Raw genomic sequence first — 13,296 nt, forward strand, 5'->3', positions numbered from 1 at the left:
TGCTACTGGGAACTTGCCTTGGTTTGCGGACATTGTAAACTAGTTAGTAATTGGCAAGATTCTTTGTTAAACGGGGGAGTTGCAAAGTTAGGGACAGTCATCAATTAGTTTTTGGTAGAACAAATGAGTGTGAGACCGAGTTGTACTTTGCTTCATATAGAGTGGATCTTTTCGCTTGAGATCGTATGACAGTTTTCGAGATTTTTACAATTGTTGGATGATTTTTACAACAATTAAAAAAAAAAAAAAAAAAAAAAAAAAAATCCTTGGTTGCTTATCTATACCATATTTACACACACCCATTCCGCATTGTGCAACTCACATTATCAAATCCATTCTCTACACATAGAGTTTTGGATGGCTGTATTTTTTGCTTGGTTTGTTCAATTTCCTCTTTCTAATAATCTCTTTGTATATGTTGCCTTCTCTTTCTTTCTCTTCTTCTTACATTATTGTAATACATGTTTATGCTCCCTTCATATTTTTTTTTTATCTGGTTTAAATTCATATTAAGTTAATTCAATTATAAAAATAAAAATAAAAAAACAAAAACAAAAAATAAAAACAAAATCAATGTTTAAAGCAACATTGAAGAAAGCAGTTAATATTATTCATTTTTTTGGGGGTAAAAAACTGAGAATTATATAAAAGGATACGAATGGCCTAGTAAGGCCCAATTCCGCTTTACGAAGCAAAAAACAGGTGGAAGAATTAAAACAAAAAGAAGGTTTAGACCCAAAAGCCCGTGATAGTCATTTGAGGTCCGTCCTTAAAGTTTAAACCCTTAAATCCAACCACCTAGCATTCAGATAATTTAATTACCTGTGAATGACGAGTATTGGGCCCAAAAGCCCAAAATAATAAATTCCTTTTAAAGGCATCAAAGCAGGGCGGGCCTGAGGCCTTTCCAAATTGAAGGCTCTAGGCGACCCCTAGGCCAGGGCCGGCCCGCATATATCCTACTAGTACCATTTTGAGAATGATGGAATTAATAAGTGATAGTAATAGACTATTAGTTAGTTATTTATTTCAAAAACTCCTTAATACTAATATTAAAAACGTTTTAAAAAATGTATATAAAATAATATTAAAAACTTTTAAAAAGTATATAAAGTAATAAATTGACTATATTAGATAGGTAAATATACAACTAAAAATATATAAAATAAATTAAATTCTTATTATCAAAATAACTATTTGGTCTAAAAAAAGATGATGAGCTGAAAGATAATAACATCTTGCACAACATAATTCATACGAGGAGCCAAAATATAGAGACTCAAATGAACTTCCCGCCGAGGCAATGACATATAAAACCAAAAAGAATGTTCCATGCCTTATAAAAGTGCGCACATTTTTTTTTTATGTTATAATTATTAGTTAATAGAGTTAGTAACTATTTATAAATTGATAAGAGTAATATTTTTTTTGCACATTCAGCAATTTTAGAGTTCGTGAATATGATTATGTTTTTCGTTCTATTACATCAACGTGATATATAGTTTTTAGTTTTTTATTTTATTTTATTTTTTTTCATTTAATGTCTAGTGGTGTTCACATGTATATTTGACTAAGCCACTTCATATGTCACTTTTTTTTTTGTGTCGAATTTGCTTTTTCTTATTGTTTATAATCAGATTTTTTTTTTTTTCTTTTTATGTAGGAAAGAAAAGAAAAACAAAGTATATTGTGGAGGGAAATTTCTTCTCCAATAGTAGTGAGACATGTGTCTAGGAAAGAAGCCAATAGCAAGGCAACCCGTGGACAGATCCGAATGAAAGAGTAAATTGTAATCGTGTACCAATCAAGATATGTATAGTAATTATGAACCTAATAGGATTGGACTCCTTGAGGGACAAACAGTACGAGTTCAATATGCTTTGGTCCGGTTACTGTTCGATAGAGATAGGGCGGGAGAACTCTTAGAGTCTAATTAATAGTTATTAATTATTAATAACGTTGAGATAAATAAATAAAAAAAAAATAAGTAACAAACAAAAAATTCATAACAGACACAATAAAGATGAATGTATTAAATACTCCGTATGTATTGGTCAGGGTTACTATCAGGGAGGGGTAGAACTTTTAGAGTCTAATTAATAAGTAATAATAATTTGTTATTTTCTTTTTGCAACTCTTTGTTTAATTCAAAAAAAAAAAAAAAAAAATTAATAATTCTTATTCTTAATATAAATTCTTATTTTTTTAGTTATTTAGGTCATACGGAGTATATAATTCTTAAAGAGTAAACAACATCATAGTCTTCATAGGAGTGATCTATCGAGAAAGGAAACTTTGTAAAAAAGGAAACGAATCCATTCACATAAAGTTAGCTACAAAAACATGAATCAAGAGAGAGAAGAAAGGACTAAAAAGGGTAGATTTAGTCCATTACAAAAACGACATTCTTGTATTTCAGAAAGTGTGGACTACCCCATTCCTGAAGACTTATTAGGGTTAGGGTTAGGGTTAGGGTTAGGGTTAGGGTTAGGGCTTTTACGGTTTTGTAGGGGTTTTCGAGTGAACAACAATGGTGAAACCTAGCAGGAAGTTCAGTTTCTCTGATACATGTCCTCAGTTCTTCAAAGTTTATCTCGCAGATCAAAGCTCTCAGCAACTGGTATTCTTTCTTTTTCCAATTCCTAACAACTCTATCAATCAATTTACTTACCCAAAATATATATATATATATATACTCTGATTAATTCTTGTGATTGTTGTCATGAAAAATAAAAATAAAAATCATGATGTCTATATTTAATTTGTATTTTTTTTTTTTTTTAAAAATAATAATTGTTGTTCTGTTATAGCGAATCCCACCAGCATTCGTTAAGAATTTCAATGGAGTTATACCTTCCAAGTCTACAATTACGAATCATGGAAGCAGATCATGGAGGGTGGAACTGAACATGGTTGATAAAAATCTGTATTTTCAGAATGGTTGGCACAAATTTGTGCACGACAATTCATTAGAATATGGAGATTTTCTAATATTCTACTATGGTGGTAATTCAATGTTTTATGTCAAAATATTTGGAAAAAATGCGTGTCTAAAGGAGGTTTCAATCCCTACTAGGAAGAGTATTCAAAAACAACTTAAAATCAGACATACAGTTTTCCAAGAAAATCAGACATTCAAACCATGTAAGTAATTGTTGATTTCTAGCAAACCATACAAGTTTCCAACTTGCCTTAAAAGATAAGAGTAATTATCACACACCTTTATATATATAATGCAGGTAAGCATGAGCAGTCAACCCTCAACGACAGTGGCAAGCAGATAACTAAGAGGACTTTAGGGTCGCGTTCGAGGGCTCTAAGGACCATTGAAGAGAATGATGGAGCTTCTAAAGCAGCAGCAGAATTCGTTTCTGAATACCCTTTCTTCCAAGTAGTTATAAAGCCAACTTATGCTCAACCTACTGGTTATCTGGTAAGGTTATTAACTTATGACCCTTTAACATTTTTTACCCAAAATTCAATCATAACACAGACAATGCATATGTGGGTTTTACATATAGTAGGATCTCTAAGGGACTTGGGCATATTATCTAGTGTTTAGTGGCCTAATTGGTAGAACGTCCAACTCCCCTAAAAAAAAATTTTCCCGATATATAAGGGACTTGCTCTTATATTAGGTCAAAATTTTGAGTTTGAGCATGAAATCGATAACTAATGAGTACAGGACTTTTGATGTCAAGCTCGCATTTTTTTTTTTTTTAAGTTAAAGTCAAGCTCAAATTTTGTTATCCCACTTGTTTTGATTTCTTCACTTTGTATTCACTGTTCATAATGATATTAATTATATGAACTTGTACTTTGTGCAGAATATACCATCTAGCTTCTTCAAGAAATACATGGAAAAGGGTGAAGGAAATGCTATTCTTCACATCTCAGCTAAGTCATGGCCTGTGAGTGTGAAAACCTATATGAATCGCATAGCTAGGTTTTCTAAGGGTTGGAAAGCATTTGTTAAAGATAACACTCTGAAAGCAGGAGATGTTTGCGTCTTTGAGCTAATTGAGAGAGATGATTTTCGGCTGAAAACTTCTATCCTGAGGGGTTGAATGGTTGCTTATTATTTCTATATATGTTGAATCAATGTTGAGAACTTCAATATAATCATACACTGTGTTATATGTTGGGGGGGATAAATTATGTTCAAGAGGCCAAGTTTCTCTATATATAAAACTTTTGTTTCTTTTCCTATTCCTAATATGGTCGTCTAGTCTATATTATGGAGAAAGACTAAATTTTAACTGTGCCCATCATTTAAGCTCAAGCATTGAAAATAATTCATGAAGCTCCAGCATTTATAAGCAAAAACTGGAATCCCAATGCCTCTGCCTTCAAATGACTACATGTGTCTAGGTTTCTAAAGCAGACTTGTTAGCTTTAACTCTCTATTTGTATTAATTAGTGCATGTTTGGCATTTCTAAAGCTCGTAATAACCACTCTTGTTATGTAGAACTATCAAATAAATAAATAAACAAAAATGTTGTCTTTTGATGACAGTATGTAAAATACTTTTCACTGATATATATATATATATATATATATATATATATATATATATATATATATATTATTTCCATAAATGGATAAATCACTTCTATAATTTTTTTTACCAGGTATATATAGTTCTCATCATCATTGCCAGTCCTCACTTTGAAAATCACCAACACAAAACCTACATTTCCTCACTAATATCATGCCCTCTCTTAACAAGTCTACTCATGAACCACAAACCTAACGAGGCAATATTTGTTCGGACTTGACTCCTGTAGATACATGTTTCTTGAGGATGGTTGAATAGTCAAAGGACCTAGGAAAATAAAACTAAACAATGTGAAGAATGCAGAAGAGGAGAAGAAGGGAGATAAAACGAGTCCAGTGAGAGAATTGGAGCAATGGATTGGAGTATGCCCCCTGTTATTCTTTGTCACTTCCCTTTTTATAGCCTTAGGTCACTCACATGATATTTGTTGGGCCTCCAGGTCGAAAGTGGGTCAGGTCCCATGTCCCTGTTGGATCATGTTGCCTAATCCTTATCTTTCTGGTGTTGCCGCCAAGTGTACCTTTCTCATTGAGTGATCCAAATAAGGTTAACAGTAAAGATAGTTATACTTATTCCAGCTGTCTTTTGCCCTTATCCTCAAATTGGGTCTTACCTTAGTGAGTAACACATTACTAATTTTCCATCCTCTATTCCAAAGTCCCTTTTGCATTCCCCTTGGCCTTGAAGGGACCTACCATAACCTTCCATTGCTTTTGTTCTGAAAGCACGGTTCTAAGTAAATTAATCGAGGTTTAGGGTCCGTCGATTGACAGTTCATGTTTGAGTCGGATCGGAGCTCCATATCAAGCTCGTCGATCGACACCTCGTGGCATAGTCGGATCGAGGTTCAAGGCCCGTTGATCGACAGTTCATGGCTTAGTCGGATCAAGATTCAATGCCCGTCGATCGACTGTTCGTGGCTTGGTCGGATCGAGGTTCAAGGCCCGTCGATCGACTGTTCGTGGCTTATTCGGATCAAGGTTCAAGGCCCGTCGACCGTTCATGGCTTGTTCTGATCGAGGTTCAAGGCCCGTCGATCAACAGTTCATGGCTTGGCTCTAATCGAGGGTCAAGGCCCGTCGATCGACAGTTTGTGGCATAGTCAGATCGAGGTTCAAGACCCATCGGTTGACAGTTCATGGCTTGGTAGGATCGAGGTTCAGGGCCTGTCGATCGACCATTCATGGCTTGGTCGAATCGAGGTTCAAGGCTCGTCGATCGACAATTCATTTGGTTGGGCTAGGGTTCGAGGCCCATTGGTCGATCATTGCTTTTACTAAGGTGGACTATTTCGTCTAAGTGTTATCATTTTTGTCTTCTTGCTCAAAGATGGTATTGTCGTGAGGTCATCTTGACTTGACCTTTGGTGACATGGCTGAACCACATCCACATTTAGTCCCCCTGCACTTGGCATTTTGAATTTTAAAAATAGAAATGCGGCGCGTGCATAAAGGCGCGTTAGTTGGTGGTCTTGGAAACTGGTACTTTTTCGTATGCTGTCAGTTTTGGAGTAATGAGAGGTGACTCTTCAATGTGTGGTTGTTCAGTACCTTCGTTTCCCCAAATGTGAAACTGCTCGTCTATATAAAGGGTGAACATAGTGGAAGAGAAGAACGGACAAATATTGTAGGGAAATAGTGCCTTGTGGAACGTTTTTACTGGTGTGGCTTTATTCAAAGTATAGTAGTGAGTCGAAATTCTTAAGAGAGAAACAGAAGGTTTTCCAATAGTGAGGGTATTTGTTGAAATGACCAAGAGGAAGGAGTTAAGTAAATCTGGCAAACCTGTTCCGGAAGTGCCACTGGAGGAAGAGTGGAAGATGGTTCCTTTCTTTGGGCCAGTGGATAAGTTCTGGACATCCACTGGTGATGTCACCATAGATGAGATTGACAGTGGGGTAGCCCAATTAATGGAGGATGAAGGCGCCATGGAAGGAGGTGCCTAGTCGCCGGCGGACTATGTGCACCGGCTTGCCATTGAACAAGGGATGTACCCTTACTGTTTTATGGACTTTAAGGCACCTATGGGCCCTTGTGCTGGGTGGGATGGGTGGTCTAAGTATATTTTTTTCTCATAAGATGTACTTGAAGTGGTTGCGACAGGCGAGGGTAGCTTGAGCCATGCGTCTGTTTCACAAGTTGAGGGTGCCACGTAATGGTCCAGGGCTAGAACTTCTGTTGTCACGGTGGTGCAGTGTGACGCACACTTTTATTGCGAAGTGGGGGGAGTTCATACCCAAACTAGAGGATGTGGCTAAACTACTTGGTTTGCATGTTATGAGTAGAGGGTTTACTATGCCCTTGGCGATGGATGAGGTGGAGAAAGCCATCATGGCTGCGCTGGAAGAAGGTCTAGAGAAAACTAAAAGTTATGGGTCCTTTTTTTAGTACGAAGGGGGCCATTCGTAGTGAAAAGGATGAAGGGGCTAAGAAGAGCACGATAGGGGCCTGGATTCGATATTGGTTCAAAGATTTGCAACCTTCATATAAGGGTGACAAATCTAAGCGGCCATCGATCGACAAGGACAAAATTAGGCATCCAGTTGAACTTGCAGCGTATATGTTGTACTGGTTGTCGAAGTATGTGTTTCCAGAGACTCCAAATGATGCACTCTTAAGTCGATGGTGCCAAATAGTGGTGAAGATAGTGAGTGGGGTTGCCATCCCCTTGGGGCCTCTATATTTGGGTACTCTATATCAGTGACAGGATATGATTGCTGAGGATTGTGCACGTTTAGTTGGTTGATATCTCATGGTGTCCTACGTGGCGACTGAGTTTTTGCAAATGTTTCTGTATACATGAGCGATTTCCCTCGTATAGGCCCCTTCCGTTAGAGCTGGAAGATCAAGGGGCGCGAGGAAGACGCTGGATGGGTCAGATGTGGAAGGTGCCGTTGGGACAAGTGATTGACTTCAAGTGAGAGTTTATATTTAGATCGTATAGGGAGGAAGTGGCTAGGGTGGTCGATGTGGAATTCTATTAGGAAGAGGCAAGGGTGTTCAACCCGAGACGAGTTCCTTGGGACACGGATAAGCAGACGTTTTCCCTGGTGGTGCTGCCAGGCTATCTGCCTGGACGGTTTGAGCTGGGCGATGTGTTGAAGATTTACAATCCTAGGCGTGTGCCTAGGCAGTTTGGGTATAATCAGGGGATACCAGGGTTTTGGGACTTGGTAGAGAAGTACGAGGAGCTGGAAGAAGCCCTCTTTCAGTTCTCTATGCAGTAGGACTTAGCTGAGGAGAATATTGGGAATATCGTGATTCCATCGCGAAATCGCATGGGGGACATTACAGGATGCTATAGGCAATTTTGGTCAGATTATTTGGGAGCCTTTAGGATGTTCTGTTTGTAGAATCCTTAACCATACGTGCCAGTGGCTATATACAAGGATGATGTGTCTCTACGCATGCCTAAACCAGGAGTATGAGGTCAGAGGTCAATAATAGCTCCCTTAGCCTCGGAGATGGGTGAGGTTACATACGATGCGGTACCTAAGGCAGTTGTGCCTGCAATTCCAGTCAATCTGGGGGCAACAGAGGTGTGGCGAGGGGGGTTCTAGCCAAGCTAATGGCAAAAAGAGATGCAACAGTAGAGGTATTGGATGATAGCAAAGAACATATTGCTACCCTATTGCGTCGAAAGTGAAAGGCCTCTATGATAATGTAACAACCCAAATTTTTAAGATTTTTATTATATTTATTTCACCATTTTTAAATTGTCAAGATTGATATTTAGAGATGGTCTTGGATTTGGAGGATTTGTAAATCTTTATTTGTGGAAATATATAGTTTTTATTATATTATATATATATATAGTATGCTTTTGTGTTGCCAGCTATTTGCCGAATTAGAGGAGAGAAGCAAAAGGTGCTGCAGCCATATTAGAGGAAAAATTGAGTAAAATTGATGATGATGATAGGCCCGCGAAAGGAGTTATTAATGGGTGATTTGATTTTGTTTACAATTGTATATATATATTTATTGCAAAGGAAATGGAAGGTGGTCGATTGAAAGTGGGAAACGAGGAAATGAAAAGTTGTAATGATGTCGTGGCGGGCCCCACAGGAGATGGAGTAATGAGTTGGTTTTTGATTTAATTATATATATATATATATATATATATATATATATATATATATATATATATATATATTAATTTTTTTGTTGCTTTATATATATATATATATATGGTGATAAGGATGGTGATAGAAGAGAGCCGATGGCGGCAGATTTGGAAAGAGAAAGAGAAAAGGCAAGAAAGAAAGAAAGAAAAGAAAGTTGGTTGGGACCCACTAGGATTTGTTTGACCAATTTTCACTTGGCTTTGATTTGTTCATGTGGGTTTGTTGGCTGATTTTTTTGAGGTCAGTGAATTACCTATATATTGATTGCATGTGTCTTGTGAATGATACAAAGACAGAAGAGAAAAATGAGAGAGAGACAGAGTGAGCCGAGAGAAAAATTAGAGCGGTGATGACAGAGAGTTTGAGGAAAGACAGAGGGCTGAAGGCGGCCAGGAGCTTGGTGACTTGGTGATCCAGTGAGGAAAATTTTTTTTAGTGTAGGGTTCTCTATACCTTGAATGGCATAGGTGGTTTCGCTTCAATAATTTTTATTAAATGTTTTAATTAAATGCGTATGTATTTTGTTTATATACTCACATGATTATGTATATTTTGTGAAGCTGTTTTATTAAACCTCCATGAAATTCTTATTATGGTTTTTTCCTATTGGGACTTTCAGTCTCACCACCCTCCAGTTTCAGGTACCGAAGATGAACGGGGATTGCTAAATACAGGCTTAGGTGGAAAAGTCGGCGTTACAGGATTTATTTTATTTATTTGGAGAATTTAGTATATTTTTGAGGAAATTAACTTTGTATAAAAGAGGACATTTTTTTGTGATCCTAGTGCATTTTGATGTATTTGGATTTGTATAAATTGAGGATTTTATTAGAAAATTCGGGGTCGTGACAAAATGGTATTAGAGCCTGTACCCAGCCAGAAGTGTGAGTGTAGTGATGATGTAGACGGGTGTGAGTGGGTGAGTGTGTAGTACTAGTCAACTACCACTCGTAGCCGGGTGTGTGTGGGTGAATGGCGTTCACCGGCAGCTACTAGGATGGTTGGTTAGTGTGGTTGGGGAGATAGCCTAGGTTTGTTATTGTTTGTTTTTTTAGTGGACGGATGACGCATTGACTAGCTACCACAACGGTTACGGAGTGTGCAAGTGGGTGACTAGCACTGGCAGCTACTACAACGTCCTACATATCACGATATCTCACATTGCTTGGGGTAAGGATTTATGGATTTTGTTTTGTGGTTATTGGTGTTTTCGGGTATACGAAGACTGTTGGATCTGAATTTCGAAGACGAAATTCTTTTTAAGCTGTGAAGAATGTGCCAACCCAAATTTTTAAGATTTTTATTATATTTATTTCACCATTTTTAAATTGTCAAGATTGATATTTAGAGATGGTCTTAGATTTGGAGGATTTGTAAATCTTTATTTTGTGGAAAAATACAGTTTTTATTATATTATGTATATATAGTATGCTTTTGTGTTGCCAGCTATTTGCCGAATTAGAGGAGAGAAGCAACGGTGTTGCAGCCAAATTAGAGGAAAAATGGAATAAAATTGATAATGATGATAAGGCCCACGAAAGGAGTTATTAAGGGGTGGTTTGATTTTGTTTGCAATTGTGTATATATATTTATTGCAAAGGAAATGGAAGGTGGTCGGCTCAAAGTGGGAAAAGAGGAAATGAAAAGTTATAATGATGTCGAGGCGGGGCCCACAGGAGATGGAGTAATGAGTTGGTTTTTGATTTAATTATATATATATATATATATATATATATATATATATATATATATATATATGATTTGTCTAGTGAAGAGAGATGGATTAGGTGGCTGCAGAAATATATATATATGGTGATAAGGATGGTGATAGAAGAAAGCAAGTGGCGGTAGATTTGGAAAGAGAAAGAGAAAAGGCAAGAAAGAAAAGAAAGAAAAGAAAAGTTGGGTGGGACCCACTAGGATTTATTTGACCAATTTTCACTTGGCTTTGATTTGTTTACGTAGGTTTATTGGCTGATTTTTTTGAGGTTGGTGAATTGCCTATATATTCATTGTTTGTGTCTTGTGAATGATACAAAGACAGAAGAGAAAAATGAGAGAGAGACAGAGTGAGGCAAGAGAAAAAATAGAGCGATGATGACATAGAGTTTGAGGAAAGACAGAGGGCCGAAGGCGGCCGGGAGCTTGGCAACTTGGTGATCCACTGAGGAAAATCTTTTTTAGTGTAGGGTTATCTATACCTTAAATGGCATGGGGTGGTTTTGCTTCAATGATTTTTATTAAATGTTTTAATTAAATATTTTGTTTATATACTCACATTATTATGTATATTTTGTGAAACTATTTTATTAAACCTCCATGAAATTCTTATTATGGTTTTTCCTACTAGGACTTTCAGTCTCACCACCCTCCAGTTTTAGGTACCAAAGATGAACAGGAATTGTTAGATACGGGCTTAGGTGAAAGAGTCGGCGTTGCAGGATTTATTTTATTTATTTGGAGAATTTTGTATATTTTTTAGGAAATTAACTTTGTATAAAAGAAGACATTTTTTTGTGATCCTAGCGTATTTTGATGTATTTAGATTTGTATAAATTGAGGATTTTATTAAAAAATTCAGGGTCGTGACAGATAAATATATCGGAGGATAAGGAATCAGAGAAGGGTGTAGAGCTAAGTGAAGGTGGTCCTCCAGAAATTGAGAACGTCATGGAATCGGAGGGAGATGGCTCGTCGAGCCCTGGGGAAAAGTTTAGCTAAAATGTTAGGGCGGCCTTAGTGGCCGGGGGCTATAAGAGAGATATCGTGGGGTGCTTAATGACAGCCGACAATCTTCTTCCTCCTATTCATACAGCGATGGGTAAGTATCCGTTTTCCACAACCTGTACTTGAAGTGATCGTGGGATATATTAATGTGATATATATTCTTATTTCAGGCTATTAAAAAGTGGGGAAGGGGAAAACTCGAGTCACAGTCTTGCGAATGCCTCAGGTGGAAGAGCCATTTATCCCAAGAGTGCCTACTCCAGTGTTTTTTTTGGGGTATCCTCCTGGTGCTGCTTTAACTACCGGGGATGAGGAGATTATGGAGGAACATTCCTCTGGGGACACGGTAAGGCTAGAAGATATGGAGATCGTTGTTTCTGGTTGCGATCGATTGGATGGTTTACAGGCAATGTCTTCGCTGAAGGGATCAACAAGTGCCGTGAATAGGCGAACCTCGGACGAAGAAGTGGAAAGTGGCAAAAATAGTGCGACTAAGGGTACAAATAATGCCCCTGCCTCCCTTACGGGATGATCGAGGAACGAGGGTGCTGAGGGAGTGAAGCCACTCGAAGTTATGGAGGAACAAATTATGGCAGGTTAAACGATAATAGGGATAGAAGCAGTTGCTGCTCGACCTGAAATGGCTTGGCGTGGGGTACGTCTTGATTTGTGCCAAGTATGTACCTCTGTTGGAGGCGGCTGCTCGTGCTCATCCAGTGTTTCGGCGTTTTGGCTATGAAACATTGGGTCGAGTGCTTAAAATTTTTTGGATCGTGGCTCATAGAAGGGGGTCTGAAGACTTAATCAAGGAAGTACACGAGTTGGTCGAGCTATTGAAAGATAGTGTGGATATCGATGGCTTAATGTCAGGCTCGAGGCATGTGAGCAGGTGTTGGGGCGAGCTTTCCTTGCCCAACAGATCATTGATTTGGGCACCCGGATTGCCAAAGACAGGCATATGCTCGAGGAGATTCAGGTACAGCTAAGGATGGCCGAGCAAGAGCGAAAGCTTACATTGGAGACATATAATGAGCTTGGTTGCGATGAAGCAATTTTGCTATCATATGAATAATGTAATGGATAAATAATCTATGGATGTAAAAGTTAACTATGATACGATGTAATGACTTATGATCTTTAATATAGTGCCAAATGTTATGGGAAAAAAAAAAAAAAAAAAAAAAAAAAAAAAAGATATGTGTGAGTAGTGCAATGTGCGATGACAAAAGGCATGTACTATTATTTATGTTAAATATAATTGAGTACATGAAAAGCAAACAGTGCAGTTAACTGTGGTTAAGTTTCAACTAACTAGAGTTGATAGGTTCAGCCTTGCGCCCATTACCATGTAGTCTGCAATATCCACTGGGTTGGACCTTGATAACAACAAAGGAACGTTCCCATTTGGGGTTGAACTTTAGGGCAGAGGTGTTGTGCATAATGTGCTTGGCAGCTTTTAAGACAAGATCGCCTACCTGGAAGGTTCGTGGCCTCACATGTTTGTTGTAAGCTTTCGCTAACGTATGTTAGTAGACTTTAAGATGTTGTCGTGCCAACTCTCATCATCCGTCTAGTGCTTCAAGATGTATGAAGTGGTCGATCTCATTACGGGATGCTAAGGTTATGGTGGGGGTGGCGATCTCAACTGGAAGGATAACCTCGGTCCCATAGAGAAGGGAAAAAGGAGTCTGGCCAATTGATCGTTTTTTGGAAGTTCGGTGTGCCCACAATGCCAAAGGCAACTGATCGACCCAGCTGGACTTGTGCTCTTCAACAGTTCGACTGAGAATTTTAAGGAGGATTTGTTTGTTGCTTCAGCTTGGCTATTCCCTTTGGGGTAATAAGCAGAAGACCTACGCTGCTTGAAGTTGTAATGCTGGAAGAGCT

General features: G+C 38.0%; 1 protein-coding gene across 1 annotated transcript; it reads left to right on the plus strand.

Annotated features, from left to right (window-relative positions):
- Positions 1-2,530: 2,530 nt before the first annotated feature.
- LOC132277445 (B3 domain-containing transcription factor VRN1-like) lies at positions 2,531-4,067 on the plus strand. Its single transcript, XM_059779303.1, has 4 exons — positions 2,531-2,620; positions 2,811-3,144; positions 3,240-3,433; positions 3,828-4,067. The coding sequence occupies exons 1-4, from the start codon at positions 2,531-2,533 to the stop codon at positions 4,065-4,067; spliced, it is 858 nt and encodes a 285-aa protein (XP_059635286.1).
- Positions 4,068-13,296: the final 9,229 nt, after the last annotated feature.

This window comes from Cornus florida, unplaced genomic scaffold (assembly GCF_030987335.1).
Source record: "Cornus florida cultivar Cherokee Brave unplaced genomic scaffold, ASM3098733v1 CherokeeBrave_3.0.0_Hap2_Chr10, whole genome shotgun sequence".
NCBI classification, from domain to species: Eukaryota; Viridiplantae; Streptophyta; class Magnoliopsida; order Cornales; family Cornaceae; genus Cornus; species Cornus florida.